Source organism: Balaenoptera musculus, chromosome 18 (assembly GCF_009873245.2).
Source record: "Balaenoptera musculus isolate JJ_BM4_2016_0621 chromosome 18, mBalMus1.pri.v3, whole genome shotgun sequence".
Lineage (NCBI taxonomy): Eukaryota > Metazoa > Chordata > Mammalia > Artiodactyla > Balaenopteridae > Balaenoptera > Balaenoptera musculus.
Genome location: NC_045802.1, coordinates 68,377,462 through 68,397,265, shown reverse-complemented (window position 1 = coordinate 68,397,265; position 19,804 = coordinate 68,377,462). Strand labels below are relative to the sequence as shown.

Genomic DNA, 19,804 nt, shown 5'->3' with positions numbered 1-19,804 from the left:
TTTGTGTGCTTAATGCTAATGCCTCACGGAATTCCCTTTGGCCGGCTGCATATAAAGGGTAAAGTCCTAGACACTGACTGAGGTAGGACATTGCCAGACATGCAGTCCCAGGGACGCTCATCAGCTCGATCTGCTGCTGCCCCTGACAGCAGGTGGCAGCTCAGGGGGACGGGAGAGAGCCCTGCAGAAAGGACAGGCTGGCGACACGCCGCTTCTCTTGTAACTTACCATTCTGTCTCGGGGCCGGTTTCCTCCTCAACATTCACTTCTTCATTAATTCATACATTTATCAAGTATTAGCCTAGGCTCTGAGGATACAGTGGGGAAAATGGAGCCACGGCCCCTAAAACTCATGGATCACAGACCAGAAGGTGACACACAGACAACTGTAACCAGACAAGGCCACACAATGTGCTAAGTGTTCAGTGGAGACTGATGAACTACAGGAGGAGAGGCTGGGGAGACTAGGAGGACTCCCAGGTTTGGGGACAGACAAGTTGGATTGATGGTGGTATCACTCCACAGGTTGGGAACACAGGAGAAGCTATAGGGAGAAGGTGGGCTTGGGTGCCCCTGGGATGGGCATATGGAGGTGTACAGTACAAAGCAGGACACCTAAAGCCTGAAGCCTAGAAGAGAAGTCTAGGGTGAGGGCACAGATTTGGGAGCATGAAGTGGATGTTATTTCCGGGGGGAGTTGAGAGTCTGCTTTAAAATGTAGGTTTTATTATTATTCAGGTGTGATGAGGCAGGTTACCTGCCTCCTTTCTGCCCCAGTGTTCTTCATCACTGTGGAGTGGGGTGAGGAGGGGCATTTTGTCAGCATCGTGACCTTTAATTCCATCCCCAAGGGATTTGTTATTGGATGAATTGGGTTCCCCCCCAAATTCATATGCTGAGGTCTCAAGCCCCAGTACCTCCGAATGTGACTGTATTTGAAGACAGAGTCTTTAAAATGAGGTGGTTAGGTCCTAATCCAAGATGACTGCTGTCTTTATAAGAAGAGGAGATTAGGACACAGACACACACAGAGGGACGACCATGTGAAGACTGAGAGAAGACAGCTGTCTACAAGCCAAGGAGAGAGACCTCAGAGGAAACCAACCCTGCCGACACCTTGACCTCAGACTTCCAGCCTCCATAACGGTGAGGAAATTAACTTCTGTTGTTGAAGCCCCCCCATCTGTGGGACTTCGTGGCAGTCCCCGCCAGATGATACAGTAGTCTTCATCTCTCTACCCGATTTAAGGAAAATAAGTGGATCCTGCTCTCTTCTTTCAAACTTCACACCTCCTACCACCTGTTGAAAGAATAACAGAAGCCAAGACACAGTGAATGTTATTATTCCCACCAGTTTTCTTAGGCACCTCTAAGAACTAAAAATGTTACACTGAAGCGAGTGTGCAGTTCATGCTGGGGAGTGAGCTTGCGGTCGGTGGAGGTGACACCAGAATGTAGGGCCAAGCGGTGGCTGCAGCTGTAGGAGGAGCAGGGGGTGCCCACGGTGCCACATCGTACTTGGTACAGGTTACCACGCTGCTTCTCCCTCGGTCAAGTTGATGACCTGGGTTTACTGAGTAGCCGTCATGCATCGCCCTGCCCATCCCACAGCCTAAAGATGATTTTCCCAGCCTGCTTGGCTGCCCTCCTCTGTTGAGAACTTTTGCAGAAGCCTGTTCATCTTTTTTTTTTTTTAAATAAATATATTTATTTATTTATTTTTGGCTGCGTTGGGTCTTCGCTGCTGCTTGCCGGCTTTCTCTAGTTGTGGCGAGCGGGGGCTACTCTTCGTTGCGGTGCACAGACTTCTCATTGCAGTGGCTTCTTGCTGTGGAGCACGGGCTCTAGGCACATGGGCTTCAGTAGTCGTGGCTCGTGGGCTCTAGAGTGCAGGCTCAGTAGTTGTGGCGCACGGGCTTAGTTGCTCCGCAGCATGTGGGATCTTCCCGGACCAGGGCTTGAACCCATGTCCCCTGCATTGGCAGGCGGATTCTCAACCACTGCGCCACCAGGGAAGTCCGGGAACTTCTGCAGAAGCCTGTTCACCTTATCTCTTGTTTCATTCATGTGCTCCTCTTCTCTGTTCACAGAGGGCTCTGGTTATGCGTGTGGGGATGTGACAGAGACCGGTAGTAACCGCAGTCCTTTCCATAAACTCTGATGTCAGCTCCTCCGCTGAGCTTGTGCAAGCAGCCGACTCGGAAACCTTCACACTCAGGTCCCTGGAAGCACCTTCCGTGGGAAGCGTGGCCTTGAGAGCTCTGCCTCTCACCTCCAACCTTCATCCAGTGAGCCCACCGCAGGCAGGTGGGGCTGGAGGGGATGCCTTCCGGGTGGGGACCCACAGAACGTGGGTTCCAGGCCTCCTGGGCCCCAGGCAGCCTCAGTGAGTCACTGGCAGTTCCAGAACCTGGCCTCCAGGGCGCAAGGAGATCAGGATGCCGGCTGATGTCCTTTCAGCTCTGAGCGCTGGGGTTTCTGCGGGCGAGACGGGCAAGCCCAGCAAGTGCAGCCTGGTTTCCTGTGAGTCCGCGGGGTTTGCCCGGTACCCGTCTTGGTGTATCTTTGGCAGCTTTCGTTTTGGCTTCGGTGGGGGGACCTGATTCAACTCAGAGGTTTAGCCTCTGGCTGGTGTCCGCCCTCGTCTGGGAAAACAAGGGCTGGCGTGGGGCTGGAATCAAACAGTGCTGGAGAGAAACCTGAAAAGAGAGGGGAGGAGGCGAGAGGAGGGCAGAGGCAGGGAGAGTGAGGCCGGGGACGCCCCGCTCAGCGTCAACTGCGCTGAACGTCCGGTCGATGCTGTCAGGGCCCGGGGCAGGGGGCCCCCAAATGTGCCCCCAAATGTGCACCAATGGTATATTGGTTATTTTGAATTAAAGTTACTTAAGAAAGAGCTGATGTAAGAGGGACACACTGACCCTCGTCTCTGTCTCCCTGAAGGCAGGAAATAAATCTCTCCTATGAAAGGTCCACTCCCTGCACCTGGAAGTAGAAGGAGAGGGGGAGTTCGGGCAAAAAGCCTGTATAAGCAAACCTTGTTACTTATTTCATTGACTACCCCACGCCCCAATTCTGTTTAGATTCTTCACTAATTAAGCACCAAAGCCAAAGTTTCTTTGTCCTGTCATTTCCTCACAAATTTGTTTCTTTGTCTAAAAAGTATAGAAGCTGCCTGCTTTGGCCACTTCTTAGGTCCTGTTTCTATGAGACCTCCCTGCGTAAGAATTCATATTTGTTTCTTTCTCTCCTGTGAGTCTGTCTTGGGTCAATTTTATTATTAGTCCAGCCACAAGAGCTCAAGAAGGGTCAGAGGGGGAAACCCCCCTCCCAAACAGTGCTCTTCCTAGGACCTCATGGTGGGAGGCAGGGAAGCTGGGAGCTGGGAGACAGGCTTGCTGCACCTGGGATGCTGAGCAAGAAACCCTGTCCCCTAATCATGGCACTGGAACTGGTGACACCCTGTTACTCATCTGTTCCAGCTCAGTGAGGTTTTGGGGGCCATCTAGGCAGCAGAATAAGAAATCAGGGGCAGAGGCCCCTAAACTTTCTTACTGCCGCCCTTTGGGAGACCTCTTTGGCGGTTCTCCTAATACGAATGCCTTTCTCGCTATCCTTGATTGATGCTACGATAGAAATTCTCTTAGCAGACCCCACTTAGCCATCTCAGGAGTTGTGTGGGTCTGAGGGTCGCCCACCACTCACAGCCTGCTTGTGGCTGGTGGCCCCTCCCCAGCCCCTGTTCTTCTGTGCCCACAACTGGGGCCCTGTGCACCTCAAGAGACAGCTGTGTTTGTTCCCAAACCTTTTCACATCAGTTGCTATCAAAATTAAATAAGTATTACAGAAACCAATAAAGCATAAAGGCAAAAAGAAAGAGTTGTTGTTACAAGAACTCAGCTGAACGCTTTGGAAAGTTTGATAAAGGTGAATTGCTTACAAAACCAAACGTGCTGTCAAAATAGATGTGAGTGTAACATTTATAGGACCTTGGAAAAAATGTAAAAATCCAAGATGACGCACAATCTGATTGCTTTGCTGAGTTCTGGGGCTAACTTTAATTAAAAAATCCAAACTGGAACTCATAAATCATGCAATATGGGTGTGGATTATGAAAGACACAAGTTTCTAATTAGTACAACTATAATTAAAAAAAGTAAAAAAGGCTTTGGCGACATCAACACCAGAAGACTGGTGAATTAATTACATTGACATGTTTTAACTTAAAATATTTAATATATGGGCTTCTGTATATATATATACATAATACATAAGCATATATGTGTGTATGCGTGTATGTATGTATATATACAGGTCTTCCTTGATTTATGATAAACCCACTGTAAGTTGAAAATATCCTGGCATTCATAGAATCGCTGGTTACCTGTCAGGTTCACCAGGAGTATCACTCAGCTCAGGTTCCGGGAGGGTCCCCTGGAGCACTGCAGCTGGTTCTGGAACGCGGCATCCTGCTCTGTGGGGTGCTGGCCCCAGGCCCCGGGTCCCAGCCCCTTCCTCAGTCCTCAGTCCCGGCAGGTCTTTGTCCTGCACCGGAGGCGCTTTTGTGTTCCCGGTGAATTTGAGGTTCTTGATGTCTTGCTTCGCAGAAAGAATTCAGTGGGAGACGAAGTGATAGGTAAGAAGTAGATTTATCCAGAGAGAAACACACTCCACAGACAGAGTGTGGTCCATCTCAGAAGGCGAGAGAGGCCCTGAAATATGGGGTGGGTAGTTCTTACGGGCTGGGTAATTTCACAGGCTAATGAGTGGGAGGATTATTTCACTTATTTCGGGGAAGGGGTGGAAGATTTCCAGGTATTGGGCCACTGCCCACCTTTTGGCCTTTTATATGGTTAGCCTCAGAACTGTCATGGTGCTGGTGGGTGTGTCGTTTAGCAGCTAATGTATTACAATGAGCGTATAATGAGGCTCAAGGTCTACTGGAAGTTGAATCTTCCGCCATCTTGGACCTACTTGGTTCTAACCAGTTTTTGTCACGTCCTATTGCTATGTCATTCTTTTAAAGGTTGTGCCCTGCCCCCTTCCCTCCTGTTTCAACTGGACCCCAACATGGTTAGGCTGGGAGCATAGATGGGACAGAAGTGGATTAATTCCCACCCAAGCCACAAGCCCCACCAGACATCACAGTGCAGGGGAGGCCTGGGTCTGGCACTCTGAGGATACCCACCAGCTTTGGACAGGTGGGATAAGGTTTGGACCATGTAAGGAATCTCCTGGAAAGTGTCTGAATCCATGGAAAGTCCTGAGGACATGCTGTGCCCTCCCCAAATCTCTACCAGGAGCTCGGCTGGAAGTGTCCTCACTGTGAAATGAGGGGCGCAGTAGGAGAAGTTCCCCAAGGATGCTGTCTTCCCCCCCCCCCCGCATTCTAATGCCCTGGGGCTGCAGCCACATTCTGCCAGCCTGGGCCCTGGGGCCCTCCCAATGTAGGGGATAAACTAGGCCCGCTCGGTCTGAACCTCTGGAAGAAGTCTGCAAGCCCTTAAGGGGGGATGCGAGATTTCTTTGGAGAGTTTCAACTTTTTGTTGAGTATTTTGTAATACAGAAGAGTAACGTTGGTTAGGTTTCCTCTAACTTCTAGGTTCTTCTGGCTGGTCTAAGAATTAAATTGACATGAGACAGAGAAAATACAATTTAGTTTTTCGTATGTACAGGAAGCCCACGTACATGAGAGGGTCAGAGACAGAAAGGTAAAATGAGGTCTAGACGCCATCCTGAGCTGAGGAACAGGGTCGGGGCTTCTGAGGACGGGAGGGTCACTCACAGGACGAGAAGAAGAGCAGATGTTGGGTAATTAGATGTTTGTCCTGACACACAGATGGGGCCACTTTGGTGAAATCTATCTGTGGTAATAATTCTTTCCTGGGAAAAATCCCCAGTTTCAACTCCTCTAGGTAGTAAGGGGAAGGGCAGTAGTTTCTCTTGAACCCACAGGATCTCAACTGCCTTTAGCTCAAAATAATCCTCATTATATAGCTCATTCTGAACCCCTATACTACGTACAGCATCTATGTAAAATATTAAAAACAAGAGTGAAACAGGCACCCTGTATGCCCCGTGCCCTCTTCCCATATATATCCACTTCCTTCCCTCCTCTGCCCAAAGCAACAGTATCCTCAAATTTGGAGTGGTTTTGAGCTCCGAATTTAGAAATTTCATAAATGTTTAAGATGGCCCCTCATGCAAACACTCAGAAAGAAGACAGGCTGGGAGTGGGTGTTGGGCTTTACTTGTTGTTCTGCTGACACCGGGGCTGTCTCTGTCCACTCACCTGAGGGGCTGGCTTCTCCAATTATTTGCTTGACTGTTTTGCTTGAACAAAACAAGTGAGCTTTCCCCCTTTAAACAGGTCCTTAAGGCACCAGCAGGTGTTGATGTCACATTTATGTCCGTGTGGATTTAAACTGGACAGGACCCAGCCTGCTGAGGAGGGAGCCCTGACCCTCCAGGCCCACTGCGGGGTTCTGAAAGGACCTCTGACCCTGGCGGCCTGATGCATGGGAAAGGCTGGGGTCAGGTACAGGCTACCGAAATAAGGGTTTTACAAAACTTGCACAGAAAGTACTAGGCTGAGCAATGTTCAGACACAACGCAGTACTTCCGTGGAACACCACTGCATAATCTTACAATAAAAACTCCACACACACAGCTCTTAGGATAGCAAAAGAGCAAAACTGACCACGGTCCCCTGTGAAGGAATGAAATGGAAATCTTGTAGGACAGAAAAGTCAGCCACTTGGGCTCGGGTCCCCCACTGCCCACCCAGGGGGCCCAGTGCATCTCCACAGGGGCAGGGGGACCAGAAGAGGCCGAGGAGCATGGAGTTGGGACCCCGTTTCCCACAACACAGGCCTTCGCCCCTGGGTTCCCTGCGGCCTTCTGATAACTCCTCCCCTTTACCTTTGGCCTGGAAGTGAGGGGGAAGCGTCACAGGGATTACCTGACAGCCACAATCTTTGTACTGAACTCAAGTGCTAAATTCAGAATAAGGGGTTTACAAAGGCTGTGAGGCGGCACCACAGGAACCCAGGGCCTCCGGTTAAAGACCCCGAAAGACATCAAGTCCAGTCGGCTGTTTAGACATCAAGTCCAGTCTACCGGGCCACTTTTGAAAAGGAGACTTGTCCTTAATGCCAATTTAATCTCACGGGGAGACACTGCATCACCACCAAGGCTCCTGCAAAGTCTGGGGGGTCAAAATCCTTACCTTGAATGTTGACAGCGTTAGGAGAGCAGCTGCGGTTTCCCAGGAGCCCCGGGTAGTTGGGAGCAGCCTGGGGAGAGCTGGGTGGACCTGGCTTTGGGCACATTTAGTGGTTTGGAAAGACAATTCTGGCCCCATAGGAGGAATCCTGGCCTCGCACAGTAAGAGAGGGTTTCCCCGCAGCATCCCTCAGGGGCCCTCCTTTCTCCGCGCTGATAGGAGGGCGGCCAGCACAGGGGAGGAGCCCCGGGGCCCTGCGACGTGGTCGGAGCTGGGGGGAGTGGGGCAGGAGGGAGACAGCCAGGACAGTCCCCAGGGGAAAGTCTGGAGGTGGAACACATGAAACTTTCCTTCTCTCCTCCCACTGCCCCTGCAGGTTGCACGGGGCGGGGGGGGGGGCTGGAATTTCCCAGCAGGACAGCAGAGCCCAGGTCTAGAGCAGCCAGAGGGACAGATGCTGACTGTGGGGAGGGGTGACCCGATTCCAGGAGCAGCCCTGGGCAGGGCAGGGCAGGGCCTGAGGCACCGGAGCACAGGTGCTCAAGTTCCTCAAAATGTTTACCTTTCGAATCCCGAACTCAGTCTAGGTTTATGAATCAGGACTTCGAAGGCAGGTTTTCCTTTATTTGGGAAGGGGAGGGACGGCTCACTGTGGACAATTTCTTCTTTCTTATTTTACAATCTGGAATCTGCTCACTTGCAAATTAGGCCCAATCTGATAACTTTTGCACAAAATCAAAAGCCTAAATGATCTTTTCTTAGGAAACCAAGCCGAGTGGCTTGCTGATGCCCCACTACGGCACGCGTCCCCATGCATGAACGCAAATGGGGTCCTTTAGGGGTCCCATCAGCCTGAAAGACTTCCGGGTGTCTTGACAAGAGGTGTGGGTGTCCTCGGGAACTCACACTCCGGTGGTGGGTGCCGTTTGTGTCAAATGTGCAGGAAGCAAGAGCAGGTCAGGGGTGGGAACTGCAGCAACTGGTCCGAGAGTGAAGTCAGACGTGGAGGGTGTGCGGGGGTGTGGGTGGGGTCAGGGACGCCCTAGAGGGTGGTGACAGCCGAAGGGGGACAACGGCCCGGAAGCTGCAGGAAAAGGATTTAAAATAACGGGTCACCACTGGGAAGGTGAGACCTTGGCAGCCGTAGGGAACTGGAAAAGAGGTTGAAAGAAGCCAGGACAAACCTGAGGGGTCCTGGCTCTGCCACCGTCGGTGCATGTCCAATGGTCACGCCACCTGTACGGACCTCGATTTCTAGTAAAGGACTGAAGTCGAGGGTCATCGAGGCTCCTTTCAGCTGGACAAGGCTCTCTCATTTAGGAGGGAATCCTGACAAGAAAACAAAAAAGAACTTGGGGTGGTGAATCCTCTTTAAGCCTCACCCTGTGATCCCAACAGTGGGCTCTCTGCTCTCCATCCTCTGGGAGAGAAGCAGTGAAAAGTCACGAGTGAGAATTTTGCCTCTGGTTTGATTTCGCTTCACTAGGCGCTCTCTGGAGGTGAGAAGGAACTCAGGAGATGGTGTATTTTTGGATACGGTTGCTCTTTTTTGCACTGGAAGCCCAGAGGGTGGGTTTAGATTTGCTGCAGAGGTCATACACAAATCCACACTCTTAGGCCCTCTAGTGATGCCCTGCCAGTGACCGTGGTCAAGGACATCCCATTACTGTCAACTGTCCTTACACCTGAGATGGGGACACTCAGATCAAGTCAGGGCCTGTGCTTGGGACCAGCTAGGCTCCCAGACACTCACCTCAGCCCCCATTCTGAGCAGCCTGACGGCCCCAACAAGCCTCAGAATGTGGTCTCACAGGGCCAGTCCTACTTACAGGAATCAAAGGGCTCCTCTCACTTCAAAGAAAGCACCCAAATCTTCTGAAGAAAGATGAGCAGTCTGATAAAAAAAAATTTTTTTTTTGTTTGGATGGTAAAGAATAGTACAGACTAGAACAAAGTTTTATTTAGGTAAGTCTAATAAAGAAACACCAAAAAGTAAAACACATTAAAAACTTTATTGTAAGTACCACGCATGTCTAAATTTGCATCAGTTTGCAACACTTCTGCTGGCTTTGCAGAACACAATAGTTGCAAGTTTCCTTAAATCTTGCTTTAGATCTTTTCAGGCTCATCTGCTCCGGCCACCCCCTCCTCCCCACGGTGGGGTCAGTCTACCCTGCCTCAGGCTGATATCCGATCACCCCAGGGCCAGGTGGAACCTGCCTCCAGAGGGGCCGGCCCTGCAGCTAGGACGCCCCGTACTGCTCCAGGGAGCCCGCTCTTCTCTTTGTCCCATTTTTACTCCTAGCCTGAGTGGCTAACTGTGGATATTCTAAGCAAAATTAACTCCAGTTATGTTTCACGGAGTATTCCAGAACCTCGAATCGGTACCTGATTCTTATCATTGTTTTTTAATGGAAGCAGGGAGTAGTTGGGAAAAACCCCCTAGACGGGAGCGGGCTGGGACAGGCGGAAGAGGGCTCAGTTCCCTGTCCCTCCCTCAGCGGCCGGCTCTGGCCAACTCTGCGTGCGGCAGGTATGAACTGATCATCCTTAGGGAGTGGGGATCCTGAACAGCCACCTGGGTTTGAAAGCAAATTTGAGGGGGGGGAAAAAAAAAAAAAAAGCAATGAAAAAAGTCCATAAAGAAAATTTGACAGGTCCTTTCTGAGTAACAGTCCCCTTTCCAGCACTTATGATCAGATATAATGTAGGAAGATGCATTATAGTAAAAAGAATATGACAATAGCGGTAATTTCCCATCTGGAGTGCTATTCAACTGCTTGCAGAAATCTGCAATTTTAATGCATTTAAAACACATTAGGAATGGGAGATTAATTCTCCAAACCAAGGAAAATACTCCATAAAAAAATAAAGATAGAAAATACATGCTACCTTAATGGCAAACTTATTTTGGATACTTAATGGTAATGATCTTGGAATTAAGGGAGGGAGCAGCGGGGACCACCCTTCGCTCAAGAGGACAGCGAGAACATCGCGTCAGAGAGTGCCGGGTCCTGGGGCTGAGCCGGTGGCGGGACGGCACCCGCTGTGGGCAGCAGCCCGCCGGCCCCTGTGCTGTCCGCTGGGACCGTCAGTGCTGCAGCAGGAAGTTGGTGGCCACGTTAAGGTCATTATTTGAAGCTCTCAGGGCTTCCAAAGCGTCACCTCTGGAAAATCCCATCTCCATGAGCCGGGCAACCTGAAAACAGAAACAAAACCAGAAGCCTCATGAGGCTGACGACACTGCCACTGACCCACCAGCCCCAGAATGTTCCTCGTGTGAGTTCTGTAGGACAGATCAAAAAAACACAACAGGACAGGTTTTCATTTCAGTGTGAAATCTGATGCTTATAAAATTACAACCGGCTCAACCTTTTAAGGTGCTCACTATATACAGCCAATAAATACGCATTTTCTCACTGAGTCCTCGCTTTAGAGACGAGGAAGCGGGCTTCCGAGGGTCAGAGACCTGCCAGGATGAGCAGGGGGCGGCCGAGCTGCGGCGCGGGGCCTGGGAAGCCGGTCTGCACCAGCCACACTCCTTCCGGGTCGAGTCTGACTCCCGAGGAAGAGCTTATCCAAGCCGCAGGCGTCCTGAGGCTGGCGGGCTCCGAGGGTACACGCGCCTTTGCGTTCCTGGCGTGGCTCAGGCAGAGCACGGCCTTGGGGAGCCCGCCACCCCCCCGCCCGCCCGGCGTCTCTCGGCAGGTGCAGCGTCCCCGGAGTCGCCGCCGGCCTGCGGGCAGCAGCTGCGCACAGGGGGCGAAGCCCGGGCAGAACTGCGCAGAGGAGGCAGCTAAAGCCACCGAGAGCAGGGAGGTCGAGGCCTCCATCTTTTCGACCACAGATCCCGAATCTGTGAATGTAGACGTTTCCTGTACTTTTACATACAGGCAGTCTCCAAGGTCAAAACAGGCAGCGTCACTGCAGTTTATTCGTAACCTGTTTTCCCACTTTAAAATGTATTATAAAAACACTTATGACCCTGGACTAGCCGCAGGTGTTGCTTTTTTTTTTTTTAACTTATTTTGAAATATACTACATTTGCAATAACAAATAGTGAAAAGTGATACTCCTACAAATGTTGAGATTTCCAACGAGGTGTGAGTTGACAAGGGGCTGGGGACTTAGTCACCACTTCTAACCTTCCTTCTGGTAGAACGCGATGCCCTGGGGCTCCCCAGTGGTCAAAGCCCCGCTGCCTCTCCTTCCCCCCAGCTGAGGGGGGTGTGCGCGGGAGGGCGAGGGCAGGCGGGGCAAGCGGGCGGGCGCAGGGGTGACTGAGACCCCAGACTCCTCGTCCCTCAGGGGGCCTTAGGGAGAGGCTAACCGGCTGGGAGGAGACTCGGCCCACTTTTCAGAAGCCGGGGTTCTAGCTGGTGTTTTTGGAACTGACGCTGTGATCCCTCATCGGTGGGCTGTTAAGACCAGGATTCAAAGAAAGCACAGTGAGGGTCCTCCCTCCAAGGAACCTCCTTCCAGTTCTCCACCTGCACACACGCCTCCTAAGGGCCGGCCTGGGGGAGGAGACCGCCGGTTTCCAGCTCAGCTTCCGGGGGTAACGGACCGACTGCCGGCGTGGGCAGAACGGCAGGGATCCCTGCTTCCATCTCCTGCTCTGGGAAAAAGTGGCCCTTTCTGGAGTCTCAGGAACACTTCTTCACCCACTGGCCGGGATGGAAAGCTCTTCCTCAAGGGAGCTGAATCTGAGTCTAATTAGTTACCGCCTGTGGGACTTCAAAGGCCCTAATTTGCCTTTTTAAGCCACAGGAAACAGCCCCATTCCTTTCTCTGCACAGGCGCTCGAGTGGCCTCCCTGCCTCCGCAGGCACGCAGCTCCTGGTCCGTCCCAGGCCGTGTGGCTCCGTGTCTCCCACCTTTGCTGCTGGTGTGTCCTCTGCTGGGAGGCTCTCCCCTTTGCCCTTGGCCTGGTTAACTCATCTTCGTCCACTGATCTCGTGGCCCGTGGCCCTTTCCCACGTTTCCCAGCCGAGGAGAAACTCAGAGAAGGGGTCTTGTGGTCCCACTGACCTCTGTCCTGTGCTCCTCCAGGCTGTGACTTAGGGCCGACAGCTTCTCCTTACCACCATACCGTAAGGGCCCTGGCTGCCTTCGTTCATACCTGTGTTTCAGAATCCAGCACTTTCCAGCCTGCCCCTCCCCTTCCAGTGCTCACCCATTTGTGCTGCTGCAGAATATGGTACCGCGGGCGTGGTCTGTCCAGGACAGAGGGCAGCTAGACTGTGCCATCCCAGCCCTTGGCACAGTGGGTGTGCATGCATGTGTGTGCATGTACACGTCCCGAGTGTGTAGCTACAGCACCCTGGGGTGGTGAGTTAGCGGGCCTGCTATAAACCCTGAGTGAAATGCGCTCAAGCCGGGCCTCCGAGTAAGTCTGTATCTCCTCTTCCAGGTTTAGGATTGGGAGCATCTCTGTCGAACGTCCTCTGATCGTTTTCTAGCCAACCAAAACTCTGTCAGCTTAAATTCTGTTGTTTCCTGTGTTAGCTCCCTCAAACTCTATCATCCCCACATCTGATTAGCACATTTGCTAATAAGCTCTACAACGTCACTCAAGTTAAAATGCCAAGCAGACAAGGCCAAAGGCAGGGCCCAGAACTCACCAGAGCCCTCCCCTTTCTATCCAAGTGGCTCATCAACAGGTTTTTTGAATTTTAACCAGTTTCAAACTTCATATTATTATCTGTTGCAATGCCACTAACATCTCTCCCGACGTGGCGAGAAGTGCAAATGTCTTGGTGGCATCCTGTGTCAACAGGATCAGTTTGGTGCCTTCAGACCACAAGGCCCTTTACCTCTCACAAGTATCTGCTTGATAATCTATTTCAGGCTCCTGCCACACGTGACACATCAGTTTTGCCGTTCAACTCTCAGAATCCGCACTTTTCCCTTTCCTTGGGGTCATTTCACACTGAGTGTCACTCGGGGAGCGGGGCCACAGGACCCGTGCTGGACGTGTGTCAACATCCGCACTTTTCCCTTTCCTTGGGGTCATTTCACACTGAGTGTCACTCGGGGAGCGGGGCCACAGGACCCGTGCTGGACGTGTGTCAACAGGGAGAAACCACCTCACTGGTCTGGGTACTCCGGCCAGGCTATTTCATACACTCCTGGATTGAAATAACCTTTCATGATGTTTATTCCAGTCACTTCTGGTTAAGGACCACTATCTTTAGTGGAGTGAACGTGGCCAGTGAGGGGGTGGGCAGCTCTGCCTGCCTTGTCTCTGTTGCCCACGGACATGACACCACGGGCCACAATGACTTGGCCTCTCTCAATGACGGTGAACAGTGTGGCAAATGCTACACTCGCTGTCACCTCTGTCGCCTCCAGTACTTCAAGCATAGCTAACGCCTGGCTGCCTCTTTGCACCCAGCCGACAGGAACAAATCCATCTGTTTGGCGATTCACGATTCATAACCTGGAGCTGATGCCGTGTGAGCCTCGCCCCGGCGCTGGTACCAGGCGGGGCTGCCGGCCACAGCTTCCAACTGTACTGGAGTTCTCTCTCCACTGACTCCGAGTCTGGTCCGAAATCCAGGAGATGCTGAGCACGGGTTGCTGCACACACACAGCAGAGCGGCCGCGGCCCCGCGGCCCCGAGGGAGAAGTGCCTGGGTCTGGCGGGGGTGGCCGGGCCGCGGCCGAGGGGGTGATGTCTGGTGTGAGGAGAAACGCGTTCCCTGCACACAAGGCTTCCTCCAGGTTCATTCTCTCTGCAGACGCACAACCACACGTGCCGTCACTGGCTTTGACAGCTGAGCTGGTTTCCACAGGTCTCCGCTGAAAAGGATGCTCGCTGTTCTGTGCAGGCAGTGGCCGAGTGGCCATCACAGCCCTTTGCCTAAAGCTGGCTTTGGAGCCTTTTGCATTTCTTCAGGGGTGAGAAGACGAGTGTGATTAGAGCATTTTCACTGCTGAATGACCTGGTACTCTGACCAGACGAGAAAGCTCACAAAGTAGAAACAGTGTTAACGCTATTTAAAAACTGAACGAGCACAGGAAGAAAGGGCATCTGTAAGTTTCCTTTAGTGTCCCAAACTGTAAACGTCTACAAAACATGAAATGGCATGCTCGGGCGTGGGTATGAGGGTAACGATCAGAAAACCAGAAGAAGGACAGAGAGAGGGGTCCTGACCGTGTTTCCTGGCTGCCCCGTCACCCTGCAGAGGACGGCGCTGGCTGGGGCGGCCGCAGCCAGGCAGGGGGCTGTGCCTCCCACCGCTGCCCTTCCTCGGGGGCTCAGCAGCTCACGGCCAAGGCGGTAAGGGCCGCAGCAGAGAGCTGCAGCCCCCGTGGTGGACACCGAGAATCACCCACCGTCGTGGTCCTCCGTGTTTATCGGCGCCCGACTTGCACAATCCTTGTGTGTTTCGTAACCGTCTGAGTGTGAAGCTTTATTTAGCGCACGATGCGGGAACTCCCATGCTCAACAGTAGCGAGAGAAAACTGAGGCCACGCAGACCTGCGGTTGCATAAGCAAGACACGGATAGGGTTCTAGAGGTTCACAATTCCTTAAAATAAAACCACAGGGGAGCTAGCTGGCAGCTGTTAGAGAAGCGCCCCAGCCTCAGCTGCTGGGAGGTGGGGACCCCGCCAGGTGGCAGAGGGGGCTCTGCGGAGTCACTGTGTGGCCCCAGGCCGGGGACTAGAGCCTCGGGCTCCCAGCTTCCTCACAGCTTTGAGGGTAGGAGAGACAGGTGTGAAAGGCCTAGAACGGTGACCGGCACATAACAGGTGCTCAGTAAGCGTTCCCTCTTGTGATCATTCTGTCCTATTGAGAAGCCACTGGGCCGGGTGTAGAGGATCACTCCCTCAGAGCCTCCGACGTGACAAAACTGCCCTCGGGTTTTGTTTTCAGCACTCACTTGAACTGTTTCCACTTTGCTAGTTTTATACCCTTTGTTGGTCAAAGAACTGACGTGTCTTTCACAAGATCAAACACAGGCTTGTTTTCAGAGTGGCTGGAGGGAGTCCCGGAGCAGAAGGGCCACCACCACGCCGTCTCCTAGGACCAGGGTCACTGGCATCCAGGGAGAGGCCCGTGTCCCCAGATGACAGGGACCTGATGCCACCCGGGTCCACAGCCAAGCACACCCACACGCACACCTCCCGCCATGGCTGAATACAGCGATGCTGAACAAAGCAAGTGACCTTTGCTACCTGTTTCTAGCGTTTAAATTGCGTAAACAAGAATTGGTCTAACAAAACTAAGGTGGCCAGCCCGAATGAAGTCGGATAGGAAGACAGCAGAGTCAAGAGCATGTCAGTCAGTGCCGCGCTGGTGGGTCTGAGGCATTCTGGAAAACCTTCTAAAACGCATCTCCTTCAACATTCCTCCTCTATTCCAGAGCCCCGTGAGTACCTTCCTCCTCCTGCCTGTGCATCACAGGAAAGTTTCCATCTAAAATACTCACCACAAAACATCAGAATAGAGTTCATCTTGGTTTCTAGCCTAAAAACCCGAACGATCCTTTTCTCTAACTTCTTTTAGAAGCCAGGTGTAGCTGGGTTATTATCCAAAGAGGATGGTATGCTTTTCCCATTTTCCCCATCACTTATTCACAAAATCTCAAGTGACTCAAATATCACATCTCCAAGGCCTGTTTCTTACGATTGAAAATGCAACTTCCCAGCGGCAAGATGAGAGGGGCAGGATGGCAGGGAGAGGCCGGCACTGAAACTGTAGCTCAGCCTCCTCACTGGGAGGGAAACACACTTGCGCAAGGTCCCCCTGCAGTGACCTCCGACTCTAACAGCTGCTCTTCGTCAGGGACCCCTGAGGCCGGCCCGAGGTCTGGGAGCTGGGACAGGAGCGGGCGCTACGGGAGAGCCCTGTCACTGTCACCCGTCAGTGCTGCAAAGGAGGACGAGGTGGAAATATGCTTCCCAAGGAGAGACCTCACCAAACGAGAAAAGAAACCTATAGAGAAAGGAGATAAATCTGGACTGGTTTTCCTTTCCTTTTTTTTTTAATCCTCTATGGTTGGAACTTGTGCCCCTACTACCTCAAGGTAATTCTTACTCAAGAAAATGAATAAAACCCTACTTTAACATTCTACTACTCTTTGACACAAGTGAAGTAGGACGTTCATTCCAATGAGATTTATAGCAATTCCTCTCAGTTTGAAACACTCCTTTGCTTGTTTTGTTCAAATAAGACTGTGGTTTTCTTTAACTTCCCTTTAGCTAAGGGTGTCAAAAACAAATCGTTTTTGGGGTTCTTACTTCCCAAATTCTGACTCTTGCAGAAAACGACGCCCACCTGAAAGGTAGTCCCAACCAGTCCCCTGTGGGCTGCCCATGGCGGCTGGCCGCTTCCCAGGCCATGTGCACACCCGGCCGGGAGGAGTGACCCCAGATAGGCCCTGGGAGGTAGGCTTGCCCTTCCCTGCCCTCATTATAGCTGTCATTTGTCACCAATCAGGGCAAGCTCAATGCCAGATCCCTGTGGGTCAGTGCCACCCTCATTCCCTATTAGCTGACCCCCTCTCCTGTTCCTTGGAACTGCTGAACCCCTGTGATCACACGGTTGGCTGAGTGGACTGTACCTGGTTATCTTACGCTCCTGCCCGGCCGCAGGTGGCTCAGAGGCCCCTCATCTTTGCATTCTCCTGCTTGCTTCAGGGTTTAGTCCTGAGAAGGCCCTGGCTACAGGCTGGGGGGGGGGGGCTCCTCTGCTTACATCTTTCAGTACTCAGAAGAATTAGGCACCCCCGAAAGCTGGTTAATTATTTGACTGCCACTCAATATTTCATTCTAATGGATAACACGTTCTAACACTAGCATTAGAGATTAGAGGTGGAAAGGTCTGACGAAGGACCACCCTCTAACACATTTTTAAGTGAAAACAAGTGTTCTTTCGAAAAAGAAGCCCTCCAACCGCACCTTCACGTTCAGCCCTGCTCTAACCGCCACTCGGGCACCTGCTGTGTGTCAGGCTCTGTGTCAGGAGGGAAACGCGGAAGAGACGGTACTGGCCCTCATGGAGCTCACCGTCCGCCAGGGAACCAGATGACATGGGTGTCTCTATACCAACACCCAACTCACTGGGGTCCAGATACCCAGAGCAGAAGCGCTAAGTTTTCATAAGGTGAGCATTTTGGAGTTTAGATAGGTTTTTCAGAGGCAGTGGTGAGGACTCCAGAGATGAGAAGAGAGACTCACTGAGATTTAGATTCTCTCATACTGAATACATTTCGCTACTTATCCGCTATGACTGAGAGTGTCTGTGTGCCATCTCTCTTGGGCCGATGGATATTTCAGAGGACATGAATGGAATCCACATGACGGGTCTCACGTATTATAAACGTTCGAAGTGGTACCATACCTCGAGTGGGCAAGAGTCTCATAAGCACCCGGACTGTAATACGTTCCCTGGGCAGAGATGGAAGACACTACATGCGTGGTTATGAGCGTAACACGCCCCTTCTTTCACGTCGAGCCCATCCTCTAGGGAAATCCAACGATGGGATTCCCTGTTTAAAATCCTGCATTGCACCTTAATGCCTCCAGCACGGAAGCAGAGGTCCACGCCCCACTGAGGACCGCTGGGAAGCCTCCCTACTTCTTCCCCACATGAGGCCCCTGCCCCAGCGGTCACTCTCCGCTCCAGCCCAACCCACCTGTGCTTCCCCAGATCTGATGCGCTTTTCACCAGGCCACATCTTTACAAAGAGCACTGCCCCCACCCTCCCACGCTGGCAATCCTTCAGCAGCATCGGAAGGTTTGATTACAGCTGGCAAGAGCTGCCCCTGAGCCTGGCTCCACCCTGGGCTCTGCACCACGTGCAGGCAGGAATCGCTTGCCTTACCTATCTCCGTAGTTCAAGAACCTGGCCCAGTGGTTAGGCTGGGCAGAGCGGACAGCTGATAACTGCTGGCTGACTACAAGGAGGGAAACATGTGACTGGAAGTGAGGAAGTCAGCATTTGTAAACTCCATGCTTGTCCTCCTTTCGTTAAATGCCGGCATTGGCTCAGTTAGTCCTGTTTAACTTCCTTGTCCGATTTCACCTGTGCGTCCCATTAAGCATAAACCGAAGGGTCACCTTCTAAGCTTGGGGAGGGCTCAAGAGAGACAAACTTGGGAAGTTTTTTTCCCTTTTGATTAAAAAAAAAAAAAAATGAGGCCAATATGACAAAATTTCATTATCTGTTAATTTTGCGTGTGGGTGTAATATGAAAATCCCTGGTTAAGAAGAAAAAAATAAAAAGAGACAGAAACGCAATAATGCATACACTTATTTTTAAGATACTAGTAGGGTTTGGGGTGGCATCTGCAAGGGGTGATGAACTGGCAAAGGTGCTTGTTGAAAAACAGTAGGAGTGGATCGTGAAGAACTAAAAATCCAGAAACTTAATAGCAATAGTAGAAAAGGTCGCAAACATTTCTATGGCCGTATGTTAGAGTCTTACTAGACTTAACAGGGGATGCACATTCTTTCTTAGAATATTCTTTGTTTTCAAAATAGATGGACTACATTTCCTATCTTAAATAACTTTCACTAAAATTCCTGAAGTATTTGCTCACATCAGAAAAAACTCAAATAATCATTTCTCTTTTCCTTGGTTTAGAAAATTACTAAGTTTCTTAAATGCATTAAAATCACATGACTGATATTTAAATAAAGTACAGCACATCTAATTGAAAAATTAAGCATAAAAAGGTTTTGTTAATTCAAACTATCTTAATGTTACTAACAAATAATTGTTTAAAAAAATATATTTATTTATTTAATTATTTTTGGCTGCATTGGGTCCTCGTTGCTGCGGGCGGGTTTTCTCCAGTTGCCATGAGCGGGGGTCACCCCTCGTCACGGTGCGCGGGGCCTCTCACTGGGGGGGCCCCTCCCGCTGTGGAGTGTGGGCTCCAGAGCGCAGCCTCAGCAGTTGTGGCAAACGGGCCCAGCTGCTCTATGGTACGTGGGATCCTCCCGGACCAGGGCCCGAACCCGAGTCCCCTGCATTGGCAGGCGGATTCCCAACCATTGTGCCACCAGGGAAACCCCAAATAATATTTTAGACAGTGTCTAGCCTCCAACTAACCAAGCGATTATATGTAACTATACATTTGTAAACATTACTGTAAATGTCTTGAGGTAAGAACAACGTCTTTCTTCTCTTTTACAGTCTCTCGAGCACCTAACACAAAAATTATTGAGAGTCTACAGAAATAATGTTGAGGGGGACCTCCATGTCTTAATGCGGGGCAGTCTGTAAGGCCATTTCAGGATAATCAAGAAAGAGAAAAGACAAGATTTAGAAAAGTCAATGAATAAGGAAGCATGTTAAAAACAACCTCTCATGTATTTACATCTTTTCATAACAGAGCCAAGAAGAAGTAAAGGATATTTTGAACTGATACCGACATCATGTTAACCTCACTCTCGTCATTCTGGGAGGATCAAGGAGAATGATTCATTTAAAAAAAAAACCCTAAAGACTTCAATTACACACATTCACCTTGTTTTCATTTTTTGACACTTTTTTTCCCTCAAGTGTCAAAACTAAGAACTATTTCACCTTTAAATACTTTCTATCGTTAACGGCTGCTCTGT

General features: G+C 51.1%; 1 protein-coding gene and 1 long non-coding RNA gene across 2 annotated transcripts in view; both read right to left on the bottom strand.

Moving 5' to 3' along the window:
- Positions 1-8,009: 8,009 nt before the first annotated feature.
- LOC118884147 lies at positions 8,010-9,025 on the bottom strand. Its single transcript, XR_005017216.1, has 3 exons — positions 8,977-9,025; positions 8,408-8,552; positions 8,010-8,307 (listed from the first exon to the last, which is right to left on the bottom strand). It is a non-coding gene; the product is annotated as an uncharacterized LOC118884147 (long non-coding RNA).
- Positions 9,026-9,216: 191 nt separating this feature from the next.
- Positions 9,217-19,804, bottom strand: part of UBAC2 (UBA domain containing 2) — a 172,000-nt gene continuing 161,412 nt past the window's right edge. Inside the window, exon 9 of the mRNA XM_036831551.1 lies at positions 9,217-10,422. Coding sequence (XP_036687446.1) covers positions 10,315-10,422 — 108 coding nt within the window. The 3' untranslated portion in view covers positions 9,217-10,314. The remainder of the gene's footprint in view (positions 10,423-19,804) is intronic.